The 19663-nt window shown below is 49.1% G+C and overlaps 1 protein-coding gene across 1 annotated transcript; it reads left to right on the top strand.

Moving 5' to 3' along the window:
* The first annotated feature begins 618 nt into the window (after positions 1 to 618).
* On the top strand, positions 619 to 13887 carry B3GNT9 (UDP-GlcNAc:betaGal beta-1,3-N-acetylglucosaminyltransferase 9). The gene is given in 3 exon segments (XM_063334233.1): positions 619 to 985; positions 988 to 1033; positions 10445 to 13887. Coding segments are annotated over 3 exon segments (1404 nt in total). The 5' UTR covers positions 619 to 939; the 3' UTR covers positions 11757 to 13887.
* Positions 13888 to 19663: the final 5776 nt, after the last annotated feature.

Raw genomic sequence — 19663 nt, 5'->3', positions numbered from 1 at the left:
GACCCTCGTATCCATCTTCAGCCTCGGCACCGCTCGGCGCCCGCCTTCGCCCGCCGCTTCCCGGCTAGGAAACAAAGAAACCAACCCCCAAGTGGATTTTCCTTCTGAGCTGAACCCAACCTCAATTTCTAATTCGGAGCCTTCGCAGAGAGAAAGCAAATAATCCCCAGGGAATTTAAAATAAAAATAAAAATAAAAATTTCACTATTTCACAAGCCAAATTGTAAAAAAAGAGACAGAAAAATTAGTATGTTTCCTATTGAAAAATGTTACAGTAAAAAAAAAAAAAAAAAAAGACACTTTTGTGGTTATTTTTAAGCAGTAAAACAGCAGAACTGATGGAAGTCCCCAACCCGGCTCCACGCTCAGCCCTCGACACTTTGGTGCTGTCTCTCTCCCGCAGGGTACGGATGATCATGGGCTGAGGGATTGAAAGAAAAAGGCAAATTATAAATAAAAAATTAAAAGAAAAAAAAAAAAAGAAGAGAAAAATTAGTAAGTTTCCTGTTGAAAAGCATTACAGAAAAAAAAAAACCAAAAACACACAAAAAACAAACGAGCCTTTTTTGTGGGTTGTTATTTTTAACCGGTAAAACAGCCGAACGGGTGGAAGAGCCCGGCCTGGCTCCGCGCGCGCCCTCGAGGCCCTCCCCGGGGCGCGGGTGGCCGAGGGCTGCGTGGGGCTGGCTCCCACCCGCGCTCCCCAGCCCCGACCACGTGTCAGGCGCTTGGCAGCGGCCCCGGCTCCTTCCCCCGGCGCGGCTTCTCCTTCCCCTCGCCCCAGCCGGCGGGTGCGTGTGCGGGGGGGAGCCCGGCCTCGCGCCCCCGCGGCCCTCCCCGGCCGGCGGAGGAGCAGCTCCGCTGGCTTTCGGCATGGCGACCCACCCGGCGGTGCTTCGCTGGGCGAGGGTTTCCTGGGTTTCGCTGGAAGGCTGAGGAATGTTTAACGCTAACTGCATCCAGATGTGCCTGCTTGGCAGCCCGCTGACGAGCCTTACCGAGGGGACGCGGGATCAGCGCTATCAAATGGGATGTAAGTAGCTGTTCTGTAATGTTTTATGGGAGCGGGCCGGGGAGCAGCGAGCAGCGGGAATTGCAGGCTGTCCTTACGGCTTCTCCTTTTCCTCCAGCTTCCCTTCTTGCCATGTCGCTCTCGCGGTGCCGCTCCACGCAGCGACCCGCACCGTGACCGCTAACACGCAGCCGAGTCGGCTGCAGGCTCCGACCACGCAGCCTCCGGCCCCGCTCCGGCTGCCCTACGCTTTCCTTTCCAAAGAACTTGCTTTGCACGTTTTAGGTGATTTTTTACAGAAGAAACTTCAGGGCTTCTTTAAAGTGCTGCAAGACAGGGTTTCTTCCCGCCCGCGAACATGTTTCAGTGGTGGCACGTTACATTTACAAGCCGTTCCTCGTCAGCAACAGGACATGAATCTTCCCCCCGTGCTACACTATTGCACGCCTTCAGCAAAACACGGGAATTTTCAAGCTCTCTCATGTCACAAAGAGAGAAAGAAAGAAAAAAAAAAAAAAAGTTCAGTTCCAGTGAAACGGCCAGTTACTCATCACGTTTTCAAATGGCTTTCGGGGAGATTCTGATAAACTTTTGCCTTGGGTATCACCTCAAAATTAGTGGGGCGAGTTGGCGCGCGCTCCCCCTCCTCTTGATGTGCGGGTGTAACAACAACCCCTCCACGCTAACGCAGCGTCGCGGCTGGGCGCGGGGCACAGCGGGCAAAGCATTTGTCAGATCGGAAGAGGGTCCAGGAGACGAACCGGCGGCGAGCACTGCAGCCTGGGCAGAGGAGCGCGGCGGGTTCCGCGGGGCCGTTTCTTACCCCTTCACGAGCCTGCAAGGTTGTGTTCTCCTCCTGGGGCAGGGAGGTAATTAGTATCTGCAAGAGAGAGGCAGGCTCCTTGCCCTCGGCACTCGGGCTGCGAGTGGAGCTGCCGAGCTCTCCGTAATTCTGAAAATCCAACCACCTACGGGGCAAGCCTGCGCCTGGATTTCGGAAAGCACCTCTCAAGGCTGCTAAGTCCGCGCGAGATAATTGGGCCTTACCTTCTCCTGCCTTGCGGGCAGCCGAACGCTCTCGTCCGAGACGTGCTGCTGCGATTCGGAGGAGCTGCGAGTTCTCCCCGTTTTTCGGGGCCAGCCATGGTGTGCCGGGCAGCAGGGCAGTCCTGCACTGGCTCTGCCGCGATGGCATGTCCTGCCCCTCGCTGGGGAAAACACCCCGCATGGCTAAAATGCGGCAGGGCATTTTTAGGGATGCCTCGTTATCTCTTTTTTCTTTATGGAAACAACTCCCAGTGCAACTTGCTGTGTCCTTCATTGCCCAGTATGCGAGCAGGGGCTAGGTGGGAAGGAAAACCTTTCGGATACATTTTGCAGCTCACTGTTTTAATTAGAGTACTGTCATCTCGCCACATGTACACAAGCCGCTCACCAGCGGGTCCGCCGGGCGACGGGAGGAGCGGTGCAAGCAGCCAGTCTTCCCCGGAGGCCGTGGGGACGGCGGTGCGGGCGGCCAGGGCCGTCGGGGCTGACACCTTGGCATCCATCGCCGGCTCTGCGGGTTCTCTGCATCAGCAGCCATTCAGGGCTGGCAGCGCCGACAGGAGAGGCTGGAATGAAAGGGGACCAGCCAGCTGGGAGGCTGATGAAACCACGTATTGCAGGGCTGGGGCAAGCAGAGAGAGATAAATAAGGCACCCTGTCTTGTAACAGCATGGATCTCATCCATGCGTTTGCACTGGCCTGAAAAGTGTCACCGACAGGAAAGTTGAAAGGAGCCTTTGGACTGAGGTCTGCATTTTTATCATAGAATCATGGAATGGTTTTGGTTGGAAGGGACCTTAAAGCCCACCCAGTGCCACCCCCTGCCCTGGCCAGGGACGCCTCCCACCACACCACGTTGCTCCAAGCCCCGTCCAGCCTGGCCTTGAACCCCTCCAGGGATGGGGCAGCCACAGCTTCTCTGGGCAACCTGGGCCAGGGGCTCACCACCCTCACAGCAAACAATTTCTTCCCAATATCTCAGCTAAATCTCCCCTCTTCCAGTTTAAACCCCTTCCCCCTCGTCCCATGGCTCCCCTCCCTGCTCCAGAGTCCCTCCCCAGCTTTCCTGGAGCCCCTTTAGGGCCTGGCAGGGGCTGGAAGGTCTCCCCGGAGCCTTCTCTTCTCCAGGCTGAACCCCCCCAGCTCTCTCAGCCTGTCCTCCCAGCAGAGGGGCTCCAGCCCTCCCAGCATCTCTGGGGCCTCCTCTGGCCCCGCTCCAACAGCTCCGTGTCCTTCTGCTGTTGGTGCCCCAGCGCTGGAGGCAGCACTGCAGGGGGGTCTCACAGAGCGGAGCAGAGGGGCAGTTGAGTTTCAACCGACAGAGCTTTTGCCTCCATGTGCTGCAACGCAAGTGGTGGCAGTGGTGACACTGTGCACGGGGCCGTGCGCTGCTGCAACTGCGGCACTGCGTGGCTGAGCACCACGAGCCTCTGCCCCTTTGCACGGTGCTCGTTTGGCTCTGGCTCATGGGAAAGCTTTCGTAAAGACATTCAGCTAATTAAATCCTACGGCCTATTCTCAGTTTGTTTACAGACTTCAAAACTTCTAAGCGGCTGAACGCAATGGGCTCTTTTCTGGTAAGGCAGCTTAGCGATTGTTTTGGTTACTTCATTTTTCTAGGGCTTTGCAGTAACCAGCGTGTCGAAGGGCGCCTCTTGCGTTTCGGCCTGCCCTGTCTGCTAGTCAGGAAGATCAAATCGTTCAGCATGGCTCTGTAATGCCATAGCTCCAAACGCGAGCTCCTCACAAACACCCTGTAGTGCAGGGAGAAGTTGGCCGGCACCAAAGCCACTCAAAGCACCGGCGTGGATGAGGTTATTGACTTTGCCTGGAGGGAGGGGAAAAAACCCCCAGAAAACAAACAAACAAACCAACCCAAAAAAGGAAACCACGCAGGAATAAAACCCATTACATGACACCCAAACACAGAAACGCAAGAGGGCTTCTTCCCCAGCTCTAACGTACAGAGGTATTTTTCCCCTTTAAACATTTCAAAAACAGCTCAAAACTGTTCAACCCGAGTTGTTTTGTGCAAGTTTTCGCACATGGAGCGGAACAAACCCAGCGCTGGAAGCTGCCACATTTCCCTGTGGGCACCCCAAAGAGCCCAGACGCTCACACGCTGCAAAATAAGGTTTTTGCCTGCAGGAGACCCAAACTGAGAGAACGCCGCCGAGATTTTGAAACCTTTGCCTTAGCGCTTCACTTCAGGTTTCTGTACAAGGGCAAGAGAAGGATGGCAGCCCAGCGTGGCTCAAAGAGAGTGGAAGAAGTAACCCTCCTGTGAAACAGAGCGCTCCTCGCGTTCGCGTGTCCAGCAGCGCGTTGAAATTCAACTGGTGGGGACGCAGAAGTCAAACACTCTCTCGGGGGCTCGGGAGGACGGCACCAAGCGAGAGCTGGTAGGAAAACGTAGTCACCAGAGCTTCAGACGGTGCAGACTTCTTGCTGTCAGCATCCTGGGCTGGTGGGATGAAGCTAAGCCACACGCGTCTCTGTTTTCCAGAGTCTCAGCTGCAGGATGGGCCTAGGGTTTGCTATTACTGTTCTTGGTGGGTTCTTGAACGGTAGGAGGAGGTGGCAGAGGAACAGCAGCACAAGGTGAAGAGGGGCCTGGGAGCTTGACTTGTTCTTGTTGAGTGAATCAGGATGGAAAAAAGGATGGAAAAACTGCTGGAAATGAGGCGGGAGAGGGACACGTGTGCAGATCTCCCTTATGGCAAGCCAGAGCCCGGGGCTCAGCTTCCAGCGCTGGGTGTTACAGGCTGACTTTGTTCTCGTGAAATGCATTCAACCCACGTGAAATGACAACAATTATCCAAAAACCTCAAGCATTGCTTCAAAGGGGCTTTGACCAACCTGGTCTGGTGGGAGGTGTCCCTGCCCAGGGCAGGGGGCGTTGAAACTGGATGATCTTTAAGGCCCCTTCCAACCCAAACCATTCTGTGATTCTATAAAGCAACCCCACCACCCAGAATATTCCAAGTTCCCCTGGGTATTGCAAAAAAATTCCTTGAACCCACCAGTGCTGGATCTCCAACACTTTCTTTACCTCATTTTACAGCGAAGCAAATAAGACTTCTCCATCAGCAACCGCAGCCCCGTGTATTGCATGGCCCACACGACGTACGCAGCCCCTCCACTGCACAACCCAAACCTACCAGTGCCCGCTCCGGCTTCAGGAGCTGGCAGGGAGCCGAAAACGCTTGGCAGGTGGCAGGGCAGCAAGCTGATCCGGGGACAACCCGCAGCTGTGCTCGGTGGGGACGGGTGGTCCCGTGAGGCGGGCTGGGACAAGCGTGCAGCAGAGCTCGCCGCTGTGCGTTGTACCTTCTCGCTCAGCGTACCACGTTTTCAGCTTCCCTGGCTATCGCCGCTGCTTTTCCCGAGGCTGGGCAGGTTGAATAACCACTCTTCAAGGCATAACGCAACACACCAGAATCACCAAGGCTTCTTGACTGAACTCAGGGACAGGATCCAGAAGCTTTTTCCCGCCTGGGCCCACGTGAGCAGAAGTGCCAAGTGATGGAAATGTGACGGCTGCTGCAAAAGGAGATTTCCAGGATTAGTTCAAGGCTTCGTGTCATTCAACTGGGAACGAAGGACTAGCAACTTTTTTTTTTTTTTTTAATTTAAAATCATCATTTAACTGCTTTTATTGCAGCACTCCTTGGCCATGTTTCAGAGTCCTCCTCTCAAATAAATGAAAACCAGGCGGAGGACTGGGCCCTCTGCCCGAGCGTGCAACAGCACGGGTCAGATTCCTGCCTGGACGCTCACCAGCACACGCCATACCCAGCTCTGGCCACTTCCAACTTTCAGGCATTTTGTTGCCTCTTGGAACACACAGGCTGTGGCCCCCTTGGTCCTTCCAGCATGTTCCCTATGTATGTGCTCTCCATGTTTCCACCTCATGGATATGAGACCTTTCAGCCTCTGCCTACAGCCCAGCTCAGCCCTCCCACCCGCCTCATCCCACTGCTGGGGCAAACTGCACCGTCCCCTTCCCAGCCCTCACCGCGAGAAGGACACGGAGCTGTTGGAGCGGGGCCAGAGGAGGCCCCGGAGATGCTGGGAGGGCTGGAGCCCCTCTGCTGGGAGGACAGGCTGAGAGAGCTGGGGGGGTTCAGCCTGGAGAAGAGAAGGCTCCGGGGAGACCTTCCAGCCCCTGCCAGGCCCTAAAGGGGCTCCAGGAAAGCTGGGGAGGGACTCTGGAGCAGGGAGGGGAGCCATGGGACGAGGGGGAAGGGGTTTAAACTGGAAGAGGGGAGATTTAGGTGAGATCTGAGGAAGGAATTGTTTGCTGTGAGGGTGGTGAGCCCCTGGCCCAGGTTGCCCAGAGAAGCTGTGGCTGCCCCATCCCTGGAGGGGTTCAAGGCCAGGCTGGACGGGGCTTGGAGCAACCTGGGCTGGTGGGAGGTGTCCCTGGCCAGGACAGGGGGTGGCACTGGGTGGGCTTTAAGGTCCCTTCCAACCCAGACCATTCTATGATTCACACCCGCTGGAGCTGGACTACAGATCCCATCCTCAGGCAGCCGATACAAAGAGGGACAACTGCCTATTTCTCCAAGCTTGGAGGACATGGGAGGCATCCCCAGCAGCAAAGCCCCCATTCCCTGAGGCACCGAGTGATGCAGCGGTTTGATAACCCCGGCTCTGTTTCACAAGTTGGATGGAGATCCCCCACGGCGGCATATGGAGAAGAGGCGCATCTGCCTTGGATGGGGACACGCAGCGAGGGGCTGTGCCGAGAAACGCTCTGCTGTGCTCACATCTCTTTTGTTTGGCATCAAATATTTTCTGACCAATTTAATAGCTCTGTAATTTTTTTTTTTTTTGTCCTCCTGGTGTTGAGGTGGATGAATAATCTTTTTGGCTTTAGGACATAATGGAGCGTCTGCCAGAATCATCAGTCCCGCTGAATTCAGGACAGGACAGCTTTTCCCACACTGACATCCATGGGTAGAGCTTCCACCTGTGTAATAGTCGAGGGTATTTCCTGCAAAAGAAGGAAATATTCAACAAAGACTGGAAAATCCATATAATTCGATCAGGGATTCACTTCAAGGACTGTCAACTTCTTTTGAAAACTAGATGTCTATATTCAGCACTGAACTGTTTTATTTCAGCATGAAAACCGCTATTTCGGATTCTTTTCTTTCAATAAATGAAAACACAGAAGAAAATCTGGGCTATTGGCCCAGGCTTGTAACAATTCAGGGTTTTTCTTGGCTTTTTCAAGGGCACTTATTGCCAGATTCTGAGATGCTGGGTAAATCTTTAAGTCATGGAAATTACGAGTTTCATGACACATACATTTTATTCCAAACCCTCTCCGATGAAATTAAACACAGGAAAGAGCCAGGACTTTCATCCAGCTCCTTAATTACCATCTGGAGCCTGGCAGCTGAAATAAGATCAAACTTTTGCATAGAAAAGGGAAAAAAAAATAAAAATTATTACAGTGAAGCAAGTGATGAGACTTTACAAAGAGCTTGAGTGGAGAGAAAACATCCCAACGCTATCAGGATTCACCCCACCAGGAGCCCACGTGCACCTCAATAAAGCTTCTCCCATCGCAACAGAAGGAGTGAAAATGCCTCAATTTTAGTTCTTGTGAGCTTTTTGAGACAAGGTCCCTATTTTAGGTATTTTAGGTAGCAACCATCACTGCTTGCGATGGGCAGAAGAGGGACAGACCCTTTCTCCTTCGGTGGTGTGTCCTGGGTGTAGTGGGACCATCCCTTCATACCCCTGGACCTTCTGGAAGATTATTGAAGGCAACGTGAGGGAAAGCCTGCTGGGAACCACGTCTCAACAGATAAAGGATGGTTTAGCACAAAACGGGAAGACAGCAGGGTTGCTACAGAGCACCGCAATCCGGACGCGCCAAGGGTAGCTCGCACACGACGGACGTAAAACGCGGAGTAACATCCTACATGCGTTAGCAGGGAGTGCTTCACCAGGCTGAAAATAGTTATGAGCCAAGTCACGCGGCAGAAAGAACGTCAACAGAAAACAGCTTCTGATTATTATCAGCATTTTAACACCAATTTATAAGAGATCAGAGAAAACTCTACAATCCTGCTGCTAATATCAAAGCTACGCCGGTTAAAACATCTGCCTAGCCGAGAAGTGAAAGGTACAGTAAAAAAAAAAAAAGCCAAGAAATGGAGAAAACCCCAGAAACCTCTCTTAGAGGCCAGAAAACAGCAAGAAAGGCAGCCTGAGAAAAAAATCCTGGTCATCGGGACAAGGAGGAAGTGATTTTGAAGCCCCTGGGAACACAAAGAGCCTTACAGCAAGGCACAGATAAGCCATTTGCTAAAATAAAGATTTCAGTAATACTGGAGCCAAAGCAGGAGGAGGTCAGTAAATATTTTGGAGCTGCACTTGGGAAAAAGATAGCTGATACCATATGGTGATGAAATACTCTCCGTTTCAGCAGTAACTTGGAGATGCAGTTAACCAGTAATGAAACAGCAGACTATTTAGAAATTGTGAGGCCCGAGCAATGTGCCTCAAGAATTTTAAAGGGGCCGACCAAGAAATCAATTGATTTATTAATTTTGCTTTCTCATAGGTCTTGAAACATTGCCTAGATCCCACAGGGTCTGGAGGCAACGCTGTGCCACTATTTTTGTACTTCGTAATTACAGACTCATCGGTCTAATTTTGAGCTTCAAAAAGAGAACGTTATGGCCAACACAAAATTGATGGTTCGTGAACAATTAGCAGGTGATACAATCCATGACAGCGAAAGAAGGTTTGCTAGAATTGAACGTCACCAGGCTAAACAGGGTCCTGTTTTAGGTGATAATCATGCCAAATAACAATATTCTTACCAAGCACTTTGCCGCCCCATTAGATGTTTGAGGCAGTTTGAGGTGGCTGCAGGGCTCGACTGGAGGCTGAGCGGCCATCTGTGTGCTCCATTGGCTAGGAATACTGAAAAACGGTGAGCTGCAGGAATAAATTGTGTAGGAAACGGCAAACCCTGGCTCCTCCACCCTTTTCGGTGCTCAGTAAGGAGGGCTCCTTAAGCGAAGGCAGGATGCTGTTCAACCAGGCAGCTTTGGGTCAAGAAGCGTTTGGAGAAGACGATGTTGGCTAATTCAAGACATAGACAACTGCATTAAATACAGCAATACAGCACAGGCAAGATGGAGCTGTAAACTGCATATGAACATAAAAGATTATCAGTGGGTTATTTAAGAATAATTATGAGCACTCGTGGGAAAATTTTGGGGTAGAGCTAAACTTTCAGGAACGTGCTCCCTGCTAACGACTGTAGGGAGCACGACTGGCGCCTGCCTTCCCCGGGAGCCTGCAGCGGCTGCCGGTCCCCTCCCTTCCCTGCTGTGGGAAACGGTGGTGATGAGAGGAGCTGCCTTTGCCGCAGCTACAGACCCTTGACCAGCTCTTTCCCTGAACCCCAGTTACACGTGGCTTTCTGCCTTCCTACTACTCTTGCATTTTATTCTTATTATTTTTCTTGCAGTTGAAGAACTGATCGAATGAGACAGAAGATCTCCGGGAAAAGCGTAAGTGAGAATCAAACCTTGTATGTCAAAAGGCAGCTTCATCTCTCACGCTTTGAATAAAACACTCCTAACACCAGGCTCTGCCTTGCTTCTGCGTACTGGGATTTATTTGCCCACCTCTTTCTTCCCAGTTAGGGCGAGCTGGCAGAGGCAAAACACCCATGCCCCTCCTAACCTTATTAATGGAAGTTATTTACAATGGCTTAATATTTTATGAAGATTACTGGCAGCAAAAAGGCCCTATGTGCATTCAAGCGTGTGCTGAATGTATTCGTTTTGAAGGCACAAATCACAACTGGTTTAGGAGAGCTGGCTCCGGGTGCAGGGAAACGCCAGCCACACGCTGCAGATTCTGCCCTCCAACAGCCAGCTCTGAGCTTCCCTGTTTCGACTCAAAAAGAGTAAAAGCAGCAAGAAACAGTTACCAAGTTAGGAAAAAAAAATAATTAAAAAGCTCTAATGATTTACGGAAGAACGGCATTGTTCATTTTCCACCTTGTTTTACCCCAAGGCAGGGAAATCTCTGAAATGGTAAAACGTGTTTGGCAGAGGGGGATGTGGGCGGGAGGGCTGATTCCACGTTGTGTTTCGGGAGTGGTTTTCAGGACGATGGATGAATTCTTGGTGACTTAACGAACCAAGTCACAGAGCCGGAGCACTCGGATCAGCGTTAGGTTTGCAACCCATGTGCCTTTTGGCCAGTTCCTTAACACATCTCGGTGTTTTTATGAGTAAAATGCACTTTGCTGCTAGTTTTTTAAATGGTGTTTCAGTTAGTCTTGCCTGCATGCTTCAAAGCTGCCGAATCCTCATTGCTGACGCACCGTCTGTTTGTTTACAGATGGACATTGGTGCCAGGCTGCTCAAACACAGCTTTTAATGGTCCCAGAAACACGGCAGAGACAATGAGAGTTCGTCTCAAAGGGGATGCGATCTGTACCCTCTTCCTGCTGGTAGCACTCTGCTCTTTACTCTACTCCCAGCTGGAGCATTTAGTCCCGGTAGGAAACAAGGAGCCGGCACAGAAGAAGCCGGCAGTAACACCAAAAACATTCTCCGCCCCCAGAGCACCTCGGAGACCGATGCCAGCAGAGGCAACGGTCCCCAGGCCCCAAGCAACTCCTAGCGTTAGGCGAACGGAGGCAGCCAACAACAGGGTCCAAACTACAACTCGACCTCCATTGACCGATTCTGCCTTCAACTTCAAGCGCTATCTCCTAAACAAGGATAACAGGAACTTCAATCTCCTCATTAACCAGCCCAAGAAATGCAGGAAAACCCCTGGAGGTCCCTTTCTGCTCATTGCCATCAAATCGGTAGTTGAAGACTTCGACAGACGTGAGATTGTGCGGAAAACATGGGGCAGGGAGGGTTTGGTGAACGGGGAGCAGATCCAGAGAGTGTTCCTCTTGGGAACACCAAAGAATAGGACAGTGCTGGCAACATGGGAGACTCTGGTCAATCAGGAGAGCCAGGCATACCGGGACATTTTACTCTGGGACTTCATGGACACTTTCTTCAATCTGACCCTGAAGGAGATCCACTTCCTCAACTGGGCTGCTGAATTCTGCCACAACGTGAAGTTCATTTTTAAAGGTGACGCCGATGTTTTTGTCAATGTCGAGAACATTGTTGACTTCCTTGAGAGACACGACCCCACTGAGGACCTCTTTGTTGGGGACATCATCTACAACGCCCGCCCTATCCGTGTCCAGAAGAGCAAATACTATATCCCAGAGACCATGTACGGACTAAGCATCTATCCAGCCTACGCAGGAGGAGGAGGGTTTTTGCTGTCCAGCCGCACCATGAAGAAACTCTCCAGGGCTTGCAGAGAGGTGGAACTCTTCCCCATCGACGATGTCTTTTTGGGCATGTGCTTACAGAGAATCAACCTCAAACCCATTTTGCATGAAGGATTCAAGACCTTTGGCATCGTCAAGCCTTCTGCTGCCCCACACCTACAGACATTTGACCCCTGTTTTTACAAAGATCTCATGGTAGTTCACAGTCTGAAAGTTGCTGAGATCTGGCTAATGTGGAACCTGCTCCACAGCCCACGTCTTTCCTGTACTCAGAAGAAGCAAGTGAAGAAGCCTTTCCAATGGAAAATGAAAGCTCAAATAACACCACAAGCATCACCTCTCAGATAATGCAGGCAGACGGCAGCAGAAACACATAGAAAACCATCTGAGAAAGGGAACCCTGAACTGATGCAACTAGATGAATCGACTTTAGAAGCAGAGTATTTTAGGACACCTTATTTACAATGTTAAGAGAAGATGACGAACTATTGCAGGAATTTGCCAAAATTCCACATTTGCACACACATACCGTGTAGGTCCTTCTCCATTAACGAGTCCAAATAATCATAACAGTATCTTTAATTTATTATTATTTATTAGAATTATAGTAGTGCTTAGTGGGCCAATGTGTAAAAGCACATTGCAAACGCAATCTTTGGAGACTGTTCAGCATGGTTAGAAACATGAGAAATGAAAGAAGATAGAGGGTAAGAGACAATGCCAAGGAGCCCCCAGGATCGTTATCAACTTGGTACCTTGACTCAGACTCATTGAGAAATGAGCAAACTACAGTAACTAGTGTAAAGGAAATCAAAGACACCTTAGCGTACGCTCAACTCGTATCACCACTGCCTGGTTGGCTTTCTGTAGGCCTCCTAAGAAGAAGAGGAAAACTAACAGCTATTGAAGTGGGGTCCCATATGTCGCAGATAAGGTGGACTACAAGAACACAAACTGGAGGCTGAGGCTGGTGCGGCTGGTTGAGCAGAGGACCGGTAAGTAGATAACTGGCAAGAGGCTGACTTCTGAAGGGCCTTTAAAGAAAGGACAGGAAGAACTTTGAGTTGATCCCCCGGAGTCTTGATTTTCTATTATTCATAGCAACACCTCGGTTCAAATATCTGCTCCATTGACACACTCAGGACTCAGGGGACCAGTTTTTGGCACTTCCATGAGCTCAGGCTCTCTACGCTATGCTGAGCGGCACTCAGTGAAAACTCAGAGTCATTCAACTGCATCTGATCTCTCTCATCGTCTAACCCAGATCTTCAGAAGGTTTGCATCCGGAGAGATCCTTTGGCCTTCACTTGTGAGGGTAAAACCACACAGAGCTGCTGCTTGCGTCACATTTGGGAGCTTCTTCAAACCAAAGGAATACTTGTCAACGGATTGGACTGGTTTCTATAGGCCTTGGTGCTCTTGCCTGGCATATACTCAACGGCAAAGAGCAGCCAAGACTTTTCACATTGCTGCGGGTGCCATGTAAAGGGAGAAAGGAGCCTTCAGACAAAAGGCCTTCAGAATAAAAGGCCATTCTAAATTTATTGCAAGAAAGCAAAAACACAAAGCAATCTTTCTGCTGGACTTTCCAAGTTTCAGTCAGCCTGTAACTTCTTGAGTATTTTAAGCATCAGACAAGAACACTGGATTGCTTAGTTTTTCAAAGAATAGTCAATACTTTGAAGCATTTTGTTTTTTCTGGCAGCAGAGTACAAGAATATCCTTTTATTGGACATCAAACAGGAAATGAGTTCCTCTAAATCAGGGTTAAAAAGCTATAAAATTCATGGGGCAAAAAGCTTGAATTCACCTCTGATACCGTGTTTGTTGATTCTTCTGCAATTTTTTGCCCCCTCAACAAAACTCCTATCCATCAGAGAAGCCCTGATGCCATCCCTCTTCAGGAGGGCACATACACACGGCTTCAAAGGAAACTACAATCAGTCATAAACGTCCCCGAAGTTGGACATTTGACTTAAACTCTGTTTAAGTTTCCCTTAAACAGAGCCTGCAGCACAGCTGCATTTCATACCTGGGTATAACCTTCTTCCCACCCAGCAATGGTCCGGGCTCAGTACTCGTACTAACGATGCACAACATGGAGGAAAACAAGCTGGTAATAGCTATTGGTAGGCTAGTAACAAGAGTCTTACATGCTATCCTCATTGTAACAGTTTAAGCCTTACAATAATGTATTTCCAAGGAAAGGTCAGCTCTATAGAACCCAAGAGACCACACGTTGATTTGGGGTATTTTGAGGATGCAATCCTGAAACACAAAGTGCTCACATGAGCTCTACACAGAGCTCCCTAGGGGGTGGAAATAAGCAGCGCCTTGCTGGTGGGAGAAAGGCAATCACGCCCCCGTCTGCTGCCACGTGTGATACTTATGTATTTATGGGCTCGTACAGAAATGTATTACCTGTGATTAGTTTACAGTTTGGGAAATTATTTATAGCATCATTAAAAGACAGCATGCTGACGTGTCTCTAGTTGTCGGAGTGAGTCTGTCAAGTACGTCTGCACTCACGTCATAAGACTACCACCACATGTATTTTTCATCAAGACAGCAACATGAAAAATACATTATTCATTCTTTTAGATAACTTGGTAAATCTTTCCTTATGCTGGACTTAATTCAATGATAATGACAGAAAAATAAACACGACTTACCTTATCATTTCCTGCAAGGCAGCTAGGCAGGTTCAGCAGTCCTCATTAAGATCTTCCCTTTTAAGCTTGGAGATGCATAATTGGCTCCTCCTTCTAGAAAGTCTTCAGATCTACAATCTACCCACAATACAGCGTTAATGAGTGCATTTTGTCCCAGATCAAAGTTGTCGTTCGACATCCACCTGTGCCAGCACGTACCCTGACAGCTAGCAGAAACAGAACCGGAGCAAACTGCTTACTCTGTTGCTTTAGTCTATAGAATAGCTCGTTTCTTTTATCCAATGAATACTAAATCTGGTGTCTATTAATGAAAGACACATCTGCTTTTGTTCTCCAGCCTCTGCTGCACGGCCTGTTTGACCTGGTTTTTAAAAGTTTCCATTTGCTTCTGCAGTCGAGCTGGGAGTTTACAGACCCCAAAATACAAGCCATAATTCACTGGGGAAATACCGGCAAGCAGTGCTGCACCCCCTGCGGTTTATTAAATTCCACTTACTGCTACAACAGGCAAAAAGTCTTTAACTTCACCCAAGCTGGGGATCGTTTCCTAGAAGACGGGGGTCTTTTCAGAAAATCCTAAAACCCCACGTGTGTATGAACTGGCAGGAAGGACCCTCCACCGACCTTTCTGATGCCTCTCAGAAAACCAAACCCATCCATTTCACAGCGAAATCCTGAGCAGCTTTTACTAACTGCCTAATGCCATGCACCAGTCGGGGGGTTGCTGCAAAGCCTTGCCTGGCATTTTTTTTTTTCCACAACTAACCCATGACGATAAAAGAAAACAGGAAAACATCCTAAGCGGGTTCCACCAGGAAGAGGGAAAGCAAGCAGACTTCCTCAAGACAGACGCAAACATCTGAAGCTACTACAGTACAGTAGGGTTTATTGAATCCCAGGCATCCCCACACAGTCAAGTTTTGTTCCTACTGTACATAAGTAGCCAGATTTGGTCACTCCTAACGAGCAGAGCTGGCTGGAACCGCACATTCAGCGCCTCTGAATGCATCTCTGAACGCATAAACTGGTAGCGAATGCCAAGACCCATCACTCGGTCAGGCCACCGCTGGCTTAGGCATCATAAAGAAGAAAGCCAAAGACGGCTCTGAAGCAACCGAGCTTTAAAATATTGTGCTTCCTGCCTGCAGTTTAATTATTCATCTTTCTACAGCAGGTTCTCGGAAGCAAACCCCAACTGCAAAATCAAAGAGTAGAAAATAACTGAACGGCTCAGAGAATCCTCACTAAATACTGGCACTGAGAACATTCCCTGGAGACCACCAGACTGCGTGGGGGGGGAAAAAAAAAAAAAAGAAACTCTACCCTAAAGCCTGCTGCGGAGAACGGCTGAGCTCCTGAGCTGCATCCTTCAGCTGCCATCGCAGGTCTTGGCAGCCCTGGAAATCAGCCCATCACGTTTCCTTAACGATACTGCTAACTCTATTGAGGTTTGACAAAACAGCAAAGCTTTCAAATCCAACTTTTCACGATTTTGTAGGCTTATCGTCAGTAACAAAACCATACTGAGGAATGAGAGGAAACGAAATCCCAAAGGACGAGTGCATCCGAGCCCTTCCAGGAGCAGCAAACATCTCCCCCATCCCACAGCCCTGACCAGCCCAGCGCTCTCCAATTCATGGAGATCATGGATCCACAGAGGTCATGGAGCTCCGCTCCTCTCCCTCCTCCCAGTGCCAAGACCAGGGAAAAACCATAAAGTAATACTGGTCTGCAGTGATTGCCTTGGCCCCAGGGTGCTGAGTGGGAATAAAGCCATGATATTAAGACAAAACGCTCACTGTGGCCCCAGAAGCAAGAGAAAAGAAAAACAATCTCAGCAGCCTCCGTATTTCCAGGTGCGACCCAACAAGGAACTGGGCAAACTCGGGATTTCAGGGGTTCCGTTTTTCTAAGAGAGACCAGCAGAAGTGAAAAGGGGAATACAGTGATTCAGGCTGTTCTGAGTATTTAGTTGATTAAACTGCACACTGCATAACGATGCAGGGCTTTTTTTCGGCAATTGGTATTTAAAATGAATGTCTCTCGGAAGGATATTAATGCTGGAATGAAACTTACACGCTAAGTGGAATATGTAGTGTAGGTGTGAAACAGTAAGGCATTTAAAACCAGCTTCCAAAATTGCAATCTGCAGTACTTTAAAAATCACCAAACTAGTAACATTTCAAGGGGAATTAATTAGGGTATGAAAGAGAAAAGGTTACGTTAAAGCGTTACAGTCCAGTGCAGAACAGAAGTTACTGTTATAAGGGTAACTCACACCACAGTAAATGACCGACTCCACAAACTCCAGCTTCCCCTTCCCACTGTTTCAAGTGGTCAGCGTTCCCGGATTATGAAAAGGAATGATTTTGCCTGCAGCAAAGATACACGTCCCCACAAACAAAACAAAAGCCTTGCATATAGGATTTGGGAGATAAAACATTTAAACAGCGGCTTTATTAGTTACAGCTAATATTCACACAGGTAGAGAACATGGTATTTCAATAATGGGAAATTCAACCCGAACCCTCCAGGTAACACACACACCCCTGGCAAAACCGAATCCCTTTGTAGGTGATTTTCACTGGGTGAACTGGTTATACCCTGGCCTGGAACAAAGCCCCCTACTTCATTAACTCCCAATCTCATGCTAATGCTCATGAGTTACATCTTCAGTTGGCTCCGTGTTTAATTTCCCCTTATTTTGCTTCAACCTTACCTGATCTCTGAAACATCCTGGGCCACACCTTACACGAGAATCATAGAATCACAGAACGTGTTGGGTTGGAAGGGACCTTTAAAGGTCACCTAGTCCAACCCCCCTGCAGTAAGCAGGGACAAGAAGCACCAACCAGAACTAATTTGTATTCAATTAACCCCCCAAAAGACTGTGACATATTTATTTAGCTACACGTGCTGTGTCAGGTTGTGCCTGACAGGATCGGCCAGAGGAGAGCGTCGGTGTAATCAAGATAAAGGAGGTAAAATACAAGACGTTTATGGGGCAAAAGTTGGGATGGAACAATTGTTATCTGCAGAGCTAGCACAGAAGAAACGTTCTAGCATCCCCACACCAAAAATTATTCTAAACTCCAAGAACCAGCCCACGTGGAATCCTGCCGTATCAGACGTCTCGGTCCTCAGCCGAATACTCCGGAACAAACAAACAGCTACAGCTTGGACATAACATTTCTTTCAAAGTAACAGCCGCACGGCTTCACACACATGCAGATTTCCTCTTACACACACTTGGAGCCATCAAACCCAAAGCCGAGCAGAAGTTCCGCTGAGCAGAGCCGCCAAGTGACTAACGGGCTCTACCAACACACCGACAGTCGATGTGAAGTGGGCACCAACACCTTCAGTTTCCCTTTGGAAGGCGCCAGCTGGAGCCTCACCTCCAGCCAGTCCCAACGACGATGAATCACCACCTCGCTGTAACGCTGAGCCGCAGGGAAGATCTTGTTTAAAACAAATTTGATAGGACTTCTGGAATGCGAAGGATCATAAGGGCATGAATCAGTTCTCACACACCACCCGATTACTATTTCGGCAAAAAAATATGTTTAGAATTAGAAGCGTGATGGTTTCTGGCAACAGAAAACTGTGTTTCCTTGACAGGAACTGCATTTTGGTGAAGAGAGGGTTCTCGTATTACACAGCACCACTGATCTATACAGCACTGCCCGTAATATCCACAGGAGCCCAGGGACTGCTTGCAGGCCTACAGGATACGGGAAGAAATGCCAGCTTCACCTCCAGAAAGAAGGGCACAACAGGCAGTTTTCTTAAGTGTAAACAAATGAAATAACGTGGAAAATACCGCAATATTTGAGTTAAGCAGACACCCACACAAACTCTTAATTTCTATACAAAGGAAAAAGGCACACATCAAAACGGGATCATATGCACAATGTGTTTTATTAAAAATGCAGTTGTACTTAACGTTGTATCAAACAGCTTTATCATATGAAACCAAAGTGATGGACCACCAACGCACGTGTTGGCAACATGCAGGATCTGTATCAAACCACGCATAACTCCAACAAGGGCACCTGCCGAGATGGGATCTGACAAAGCCCAAATCTCTGGGTTCCTTCAGGAGGGGAAGGTGACGCACCCTGCCCAGCTGACCCAGCAGAGCATGAGCTGTCACACTGCGGCACCCTGGGCACCCCTCTGTGAGGAACAGCAGTCGCTTCAAACAAGCATTCCATCCTCTCTTCGTTCTGGTGATTCAAAACTGCCATCAGTCCCCTCCACCCAGCCCTAAACTTTTCAACCCAGCAAGCCCTGAAGGCTCCACACCAGCTCCCCCAACGCATCAGCATAGGAACAGCTTGGCTTAGGCCAAATAGCAGCAAATAAATCAAAACAGCTCAGAGACGCGAGCTACAAACAGCTGCAATCACAAAGGAAGGGCAAGGAAAGCCCGAAGACCTGCTCCACATTATCTCCCTGTGCTTTTCTCTAGCTCTGCCTCTCCCAGAAGTCAAATGCTTTGTGCTCAGCCCATCTGCAGCGGCCAAGATGCAAAATTGCCTTTAATTTTTGGCTGTTACAGAGGAACTTTTCAAGACGAAGGGACTGACCTAGAGACGTATCTGGGCTGCTAAAAGAGCACATTTCATTACCTACACTGTTTTAGTCACTTGGACCCACCAGTGTGTTACAGTGAAGATGGGAACCACTGAAGTTGTTAAATACCTTTGCTCAGCTGCCGCCGCTGCCATCCTGTCCTAAGCCTCGAGGTGCATGCTACAGCAGCGGTCCTCACCTCTCACTGCTGAAGGATCTCCACTGAACATGCTTCAGAGCAGGATATCGGTAGCATCTGCGGAGCCACTACTCAAACTGTCTCCTCCTGCACCTAATCCGGGGCCTTTATTAGAAAAGGATTAATTCAAATTAATGCAAATTATTAGCAGGATTGCTGTCATGTTTTAGTAACAAGCATAAGCAGGCACACCATCTCAATGCAGGGACCCTCAAATTCTCCAAGAGACCACTGAGCCAAGGCCATTTTATATTCCAACACAGCGGGATGCTGGAGGAGGGGGAGCCGAGTGCTCTGCCCTGCATTGCGCAGCCAGGGCTGGAAAAACACGAATGGGCACAGGCATCCCGTTCCTCTTCCCCACACTAACCCCTAAGCTACTTCAGGGCAAGTGTACCCTCAACGCTTTTCTGGTGACGCACCTTAAGGCACAAGAAAGCAGTATGAGAATTCCAGCTTGCTCCTTCTACTGCAGGCATTTCTTCCATTCTCTTGTGCAACAGTCAAACTCTTTGAAGCTCGATCCGTTTTAGTGATACCCAAAGGCTGACATGAGTGCAACAATCGCATTTTTGAACACAATACAGAAGGCACGGTGTTATTTACCGTAAAAACTTTCATTGTCCACTTTGGGGCAAAAATTTATACTATGCTTTCACAGATCTACTAGGAAACAGACTGCAAGTTATGTTAGTTTTTATACCGCTTCTTTGGAGAAGATACTATATCGTCTGTAAAGGAGGAACACTAGTCACCTACTTCAAATATAACGTCTGAAAGACAGTAAAATAAAAAGGACTAATTGA

This window comes from Chroicocephalus ridibundus, chromosome 4 (genome assembly GCF_963924245.1).
Source record: "Chroicocephalus ridibundus chromosome 4, bChrRid1.1, whole genome shotgun sequence".
NCBI classification, from domain to species: Eukaryota; Metazoa; Chordata; class Aves; order Charadriiformes; family Laridae; genus Chroicocephalus; species Chroicocephalus ridibundus.
Note: the sequence above shows the minus strand (reverse complement) of the source record. Positions and strands in the feature narration are given on the sequence as shown.